At 50.8% G+C, this 7,500-nt stretch overlaps 1 protein-coding gene across 1 annotated transcript in view; it reads left to right on the top strand.

Moving 5' to 3' along the window:
- Nucleotides 1-4,737: 4,737 nt before the first annotated feature.
- LOC124464711 (cytosolic carboxypeptidase 4-like) overlaps nucleotides 4,738-7,500 on the top strand; it is a 17,974-nt gene continuing 15,211 nt past the window's right edge. Inside the window, exon 1 of the mRNA XM_047016520.1 lies at nucleotides 4,738-4,916. Within this exon, the coding sequence (XP_046872476.1) occupies nucleotides 4,750-4,916 (167 nt within the window). The 5' untranslated portion in view covers nucleotides 4,738-4,749. The remainder of the gene's footprint in view (nucleotides 4,917-7,500) is intronic.

A 7,500-nucleotide genomic window follows, 5' to 3' on the forward strand; every position in this document is an offset into this window, starting at 1 on the left:
GTCAATAAAGGCCGGTGATTGGACAGCCTGATTGACAGACAAACTCTCAAGCCTGTGGTGGGCGTGGCCTGAGCTGAGCCTGGCTCACATTAGCGTAAACACTCAATGTACACAAAGAAGCCAAAGAGAGTAAACAATATGTATTGCCGGGCAGAAGTCAATAAGCATTCTGTTTAATCATTAAACTCTTGTTTGCTTGCTGAGTCATCATATAGGATGAAATGGTTGGCTGCAGAGCTTTGATATGAACAAATATGTTCATGATAATCATGTATAATCTATGTGCTCTGTTTAAACAGGGTTGTGTGAAAGCTATGATGCCATTTACCTGATGTGACGTGTTTAACAGCCTGCTGCTGCATGGCACAATACTCTCACTGCTGAATGAGCCTGGGGGGGGTTGTGATGAAGACTGTTCTCTTTAAACATGCCCAGCCTCTACCCCAGCCTCTACCCTAGCCTCTACCCCAGCCTTTACTCCAGCCTCTTACCCAGCCTCTAGTCCAGCCTCTACCCCAGCCTCTACCCCAGCCTTTACTCCAGCCTCTTACCCTAGCTTCTTACCCTAGCCTCTACCCCAGCCTTTACTCCAGCCTCTTACCCAGCCTCTAGTCCAGGCTCAAACCCAGCCTTCACTCCAGCCTCTTACCCAGCCTCTAGTCCAGCCTCTACTCCAGCCTCTTACCCTAGCCTCTTACCCTAGCCTCTACCCCAGCCTTTACTCCAGCCTCTTACCCAGCCTCTAGTCCAGGCTCAAACCCAGCCTTTACTCCAGCCTCTTACCCAGCCTCTAGTCCAGCCTCTACTCCAGCCTCTTACCCAGCCTCTTACCCTAGCCTCTTACCCTAGCCTCTACCCCAGCCTTTACTCCAGCCTCTTACCCTAGCCTCTTACCCTAGCCTCTACCCCAGCCTTTACTCCAGCCTCTACTCCAGCCTCTATCCCAGCTCAAGTCCACATCAGCCTCCCCCCGACCATCACCTCAGCCTCCATCCCCAGCCTCTCCAAGCCTGTCCTTCAGCCTCACCCCATCACCTCAGCCTCCATCCCCAGCCTCTCCAAGCCTGTCCTTCAGCCTCACCCCATCACCTCAGCCTCCATCCCCAGCCTCTCCAAGCCTGTCCTTCAGCCTCACCCCATCACCTCAGCCTCCATCCCCAGCCTCTCCAAGCCTGTCCTTCAGCCTCACCCCATCACCTCAGCCTCCATCCCCAGCCTCTCCAAGCCTGTCCTTCAGCCTCACCCCATCACCTCAGCCTCCATCCCCAGCCTCTCCAAGCCTGTCCTTCAGCCTCACCCCATCACCTCAGCCTCCATCCCCAGCCTCTCCAAGCCTGTCCTTCAGCCTCACCCCATCACCTCAGCCTCCATCCCCAGCCTCTCCAAGCCTGTCCTTCAGCCTCACCCCATCACCTCAGCCTCCATCCCCAGCCTCTCCAAGCCTGTCCTTCAGCCTCACCTCATCACCCAAGCCTCCATCCCCAGCCTCTCCAAGCCTGTCCTTCAGCCTCACCCCATCACCTCAGCCTCTTCTAACACACCCCATTAGTTAGATGTGCCGGTCTAGCTACATTAGGTCACTGTAATGACTTAGGCATCACAAGACTGGCGCCATCTCCTCCATCACCCTGAGAGTACACACACACACGCACACACATATACACACACACACATTTCGACACAGCCCACAGGGTCCTATGTTGGAGACTCATGACAGTGTTTTGTTGTTGAGTCTATATGTTTTCCCTCTTTACTTCCCACCACCATGACTGATGGAATGTCCAGAGGAACATTCTAGAAGGTGAAAGAAAAGCTCCAAACTGATGTTTGGGGACTTTAGTACAGTTAGAGACATTCATTTTTACAATTCAGTTGTCTCTGATTTAGAGTAGAAAAGAGTAGAGTGTACTGAAGCAGGGTAGAGTAGATCATGGTAGAGTAGGGCAGAGCTGAAAAACAAATAGTTGAAACAGTTGGAGATAAGATGAGAATGAAAGGAAGAAAGAGAACGAGGGATGTGGATAGACGAGTCTCAGATGAACAAGTGTTTCCGAAGACGAGTCCCACCAGGACGCCCCCTCCTAGCTGTGCCTCCTCCTAGCTGTGCCCCCTCCTAGCTGTGCCTCCTCCTAGCTGTGCCTCCTCCTAGCTGTGCCTCCTCCTAGCTGTGCCTCCTCCTAGCTGTGCCTCCTCCTAGCTGTGCCCCCTCCTAGCTGTGCCTCCTCCTAGCTGTGCCCCCTCCTAGCTGTGCCCCCTCCTAGCTGTGCCTCCTCCTAGCTGTGCCTCCTCCTAGCTGTGCCCCCTCCTAGCTGTGCCTCCTCCTAGCTGTGCCCCCTCCTAGCTGTGCCCCCTCCTAGCTGTGTCCCCTCCTAGCTGTGCCCCCTCCTAGCTGTGCCTCCTCCTAGCTGTGCCTCCTCTTAGCTGTGCCCCCTCCTAGCTGTGCCTCCTCCTAGCTGTGCCCCCTCCTAGCTGTGCCTCCTCCTAGCTGTGCCCCCTCCTAGCTGTGCCCCCTCCTAGCTGTGCCTCCTCCTAGCTGTGCCTCCTCCTAGCTGTGCCCCCTCCTAGCTGTGTCCCCTCCTAGCTGTGCCTCCTCCTAGCTGTGCCCCCTCCTAGCTGTGCCCCCTCCTAGCTGTGCCCCCTCCTAGCTGTGCCTCTGGACCAGACTGGCTGCTGCAGCACCCAGCCCCTCATCAGTTGCAGTGGAACATTTTTTATTCATGAAATTATAGACAGGGAAATTACTTTTTCTTTTTTTCATAATCTTTGCAGGGCAAATGTGTCGTGTGATTATAAATGGGCAGAATTATTTGTACTAATTAGATGTGATTTGCATACACAGGCAGATAGACAGATTGGTAGTAATGGCTCAGGGCTTCGTTTGTGCTTGCGTGCCTGTGTGTGTGTAAGCTGGAGATTCAGTCTTACTCTTAGCTGTCTGCCTGCCTGTCTATTGTGTCAGTCTGTCTGTCTGTCTGTCTGTCTGTCTGCCTGTGTAACTGTTTATGTAGTGTGTATTATAGAAAGACCACTGCCAGCGTCATACCCATACATGTGCACACACACACATAGATACAGTCATACACACACAGGGATGCACACTGCATATGTTCCGCCCACCAGCAGTGTAGGAGGGAAGGCAGGAAGACAATGTAGGCATACAGAGGAACTATCAACAACCCCAGTGGTACAAAGCCTGTCAGTAGAGTCCTACACACACAACTGTGAGTGTGCTGAAGGGGGCGAGAGTGCATGTGAATCAAGGAGAGAGAGAGGGGATAAGTCTCCCATGGCTCCAGTGTACAGAGTACCAGGCTTCTGATGGGATAACCATCCCTTTCATTCAATCTTCTGGACTCGTGTCTCTCCTTTTGGTCTCACTCTTTTTCCTCTTTCTCCTCCTCTTCCTCTCCTCCTGCTCTCTCCTCCTTTTGCTCTCTCCTCCTCCTGCTCTCTCCTCCTCCTGCTCTCTCCTCCTCCTGCTCTCTCCTCCTCCTCCTCTTCCTCTCTTCCTGCTCTCTCCTCCTGCTCTCTCCTCCTCCTGCTCTCTCCTCCTCCTGCTCTCTCCTCCTCCTGCTCTCTCCTCCTGCTCTCTCCTCCTGCTCTCTCCTCCTGCTCTCTCCTCCTCCTGCTCTCTCCTCCTCCTGCTCTCTCCTCCTCCTCCTCTTCCTCTCCTCCTGCTCTCTCCTCCTGCTCTCTCCTCCTCCTGCTCTCTCCTCCTCCTGCTCTCTCCTCCTCCTGCTCTCTCCTCCTTCTACCTCCTACACATTTCTTTCCGATTTAGTCTCCAACGTCAAATAAATCTCACGCACTTCATGGCTTGTCAGAGCTATCAAAGGTCTTTCTATTTTCCGGTAATATGTTTTCTATTCCGTATTTGATTTCCTTCTCTCCATCATCGTTGTGGTTTTTCTACTCAATCTTTCATCATCATCACCAAAAGGGCACCTACCTTGCTGGGTACCGGATGTTTTGATAAAGACCAACATTTGAGATGCATCTCATTTTTTCTTTTGTGAAATTAATAAACAAATGAAAATCATAAAAGAAACAAACCAGTTATGTATTTATCTGGTGTGTTGTAAACTGGATACTGGTGTGGTATGGTTCATGTGCATACCTGCAGAAGGCCAGCCAATCAGTTTGGGTCCTGGTTTCATGGCTCTGGCCTATCAACCAGAAGAGACAGGGTTCAGTGTGGGAATTTATTGCACTAGTGAAATGCCTGTTTTAATGAAATACTTTTGTGATCTTGCAATCGGGGTGGGTCTCAAAAGTATATCCTGTTGTGTGGAAAGATACAACTGGAGGAACTGGAGTGTTCCATGGTTCCATTCCTTAGTGCAGCCTAACATGGCGTTCAGACTTATTGTGAACTACTCATCTAAACACCTCCACTCACACTCAACACTGCACGTCCTTGGCTCCTGAGAAATACACCTGCCGAAGATTCCTGCCTTTATTATTAGTGGCTCCAGAAATCAGATCATCTCCCAGATGAACAGAAGCACAAACACAAGCTGAAGAGAGAGAGAGAGAGGTGTTCTCTTCCAGCTGTGGTATGTTTCTTTAGGTACGGCTTCAGGTTGAGCTCCGTACGGGAATATTTCACATCTCCTGCTAGTCTGAAGTAGAAGCCGTTTCCCCTGCTGTGTGCTGGTGGTGTTCATGTCTCCTGGCTCCAGATAGTAAGGACTTCATCTTTTTTTTCCTCACTATTCTCACTCCTCTTCTCCAGGTAACCGGCCCTGCATGGTGCTGACGGCACGTGTTCACCCAGGTGAGAGCAATGCCAGCTGGGTAATGAAGGGCACCCTGGAGTACTTGTGCTCAGCTGACCCGGTGGCAGAGAGCTTGAGGCAGGCCTTCGTCTTCAAGATCATCCCCATGCTCAACCCGGACGGGGTCATCAACGGGACGTGAGTCACACTCTCCTCCCCTCCAGCCCACAACCCCAACCATAGATAGATATATAAAGAGGGAAAGAGGGAGAGAGAGGGAGGGAGAGAGGGAGAGAGAGGGAGAGAGGGAGAGAGAGGGAGGGAGAGAGGTAGGGGTTGGGAGAGAGAGGGAGAGAGAGAGGGAGGGGGTGTGAGGGAGAGAGGGAGGGAGAGAGGGAGAGAGAGGGAGGGAGAGAGGGAGGGGGTGTGAGGGAGAGAGGGAGAGAGAGGGAGAGAGAGAGGGAGGGGGTGTGAGGGAGAGAGGGAGAGAGAGGGAGAGAGATAGAGAGAGAGAGGGGGGGGTGTGTGGGAGAGAGAGAGAGAGAGAGGAGGGAAAGAGAGGGAGGGAGAGAGGGAGGGGGTGTGAGGGAGGGAGAGAGAGAGGGAGGGGGTGTGAGGGAGAGAGGGAGAGAGAGATAAGTAGAGATATAGAAGGGAAGGAAACCCAGTGTGCTTCTGGCTCTCCAGTGTTAAACTGTAAAGGTATTTGGTACAGTTCCAATTCCCCTTTGCCCAAGATTCTACACTCTACATTTTATTGATCTAACAGGCGTTTTTATCTAAAGTGACATACAAATAGTGCTTGCAGAAAGTGCAGCAGTACAACGATCAGAAGAGCAGAGTTCTGATAACAGTATTTCTGTGTTCAGAGTCAAGGAACACTCTGTATTCAGCAGGCACAGGGCAGAGTAACCCCATCTCAGCTATCAGACACAGGAGGAAAAACTGTTACATCCTCAAACGGGAAGACTAGACCACACATCAGTCAACATTATTCTACACACATCTTTGATATTTGATTATTTGTGTCGTCATTTGATCCGTTCTCTTAATCACCCCTGAAATGTCATCTGTTTTCTCTCCGGGATGACTCTTCACATGGTATGATATTGTTCTGAACTTAATTAGCAATATAAGTCTCTATTATAATTATAGTTTCACAGCAGTATGCCTTGCTGCCCTGATAAAACGTGTTCCTGTCACTAATAATTCATTTTAAGAAACTTAGGAAAACGTGGTCTGTTTCACATGTTAAAGCTCCAAGAGACAGAGGTTTGAAACCCTGAATATTGTTATCCAGTTTTTCTGAGAACTGTAAAATCTTGTCTGCGAACCAGGCCTGTTAGTCACACAAACACGCCAACAAAAACACACAAACACACACACAGTTAGTGCAGACCCACAGCTGGGCTCTGTGCTTTGAAGTTCTGCGTTGAGTTTGGATTGGCAAGGAAGACTTCATTAGTTTGAGTCACAGTTTAAATAATCTCTCTCTCTTTCTCTCTCTCTCCCCTCCCCCCCCCTCCTCTCATCAGTGGGCAGCTGTAGAGCCTGGGGTTATTGGCTGCACGGGTGTGGAATGGTAATTGGCGGCAGTCGGCTTGTGACATTTTGTTCAAACATCGCAGGTGTTAAATCCTATCAGCTAAACAGGAACTCCCAGTCCTCTGTTCTGTCATATTAATATAAAACCACCCATGCACCACCAGCATGAGAGTGACACAGGGAGGGAGGGAGGGAGGGAGGGAGGGAGGGAGGGAGGGAAGGAGGGAAGGAGGGAGGGAGGGAGGGAGGGAGGGGGGGAGGGGGGGAGGGGGGGAGGGAGGGAGGGAGGGAGGGAGGGAGGGGGGGAGGGAGGGGGGGAGGGAGGGATTGAGGGAGGGGGGGAGGGGGGGAGGGAGGGAGGGGGGGAGGGAGGGGGGGAGGGAGGGAGGGGGGAGATGGATAGAGTGAGCTAGAGATGGGGAGAGAGAGAGACAGAAAACATCACCAGAAGGTTTTTCCCAGGTGAACAACTTCAGTTTGCTGTAACCTTGTGGAATGTCAGAGTCCTATCGTGTTATTCACATCTCACATTGATGACCTCATACAACTTCTATTTTCTATTGCATCATTGCAACACACCTGACAGATGTGTGTGCGTATGTGCATGTGTGTATGTTAGGGGTGTGTAGGTGTGTAGATTTGTGTGTGTATATGTGAGGGTTATCTAGATGTGTGTGTATATGTGAGGGTTGTGTAGATGTGTGTGTGTGTGTGTGTGTATATGTGAGGGTGGTGTAGATGTGTGTGTGTGTATACGTGAGGGTTGTGTAGATGTGTGTGTGTGTATACGTGAGGGTTGTGTAGATGTGTGTGTGTGTGTGTATATGTGAGGGTGGTGTAGATGTGTGTGTGTGTATATGTGAGGGTGGTGTAGACGTGTGTGTGTGTGTATATGTGAGGGTGGTGTAGATGTGTGTGTGTGTATACGTGAGGGTTGTGTAGATGTGTGTGTGTGTGTTTGCCCTCCCCTGGGGCTGGGTAAAGCACCTCTGATCCTCTGCTCTCTGAGGACACAGTGGAATATGACTGTTCAAACACTGGGGCCCCACTTCGGGGGCGTTTAGCACACAAATACTTTGCATACTGTACACACACACACACACATACATGCTTTACACAAACCACACACACACATACAGTATTCTGTACAGCCACACACACAGATACAGAAACCACACACTGTATATGAGGCACATATATCAGATGCATAAATAAAACACACAAAGCAACAAATAAC

This window comes from Hypomesus transpacificus, unplaced genomic scaffold (genome assembly GCF_021917145.1).
Source record: "Hypomesus transpacificus isolate Combined female unplaced genomic scaffold, fHypTra1 scaffold_392, whole genome shotgun sequence".
Classification (NCBI taxonomy): domain Eukaryota; kingdom Metazoa; phylum Chordata; class Actinopteri; order Osmeriformes; family Osmeridae; genus Hypomesus; species Hypomesus transpacificus.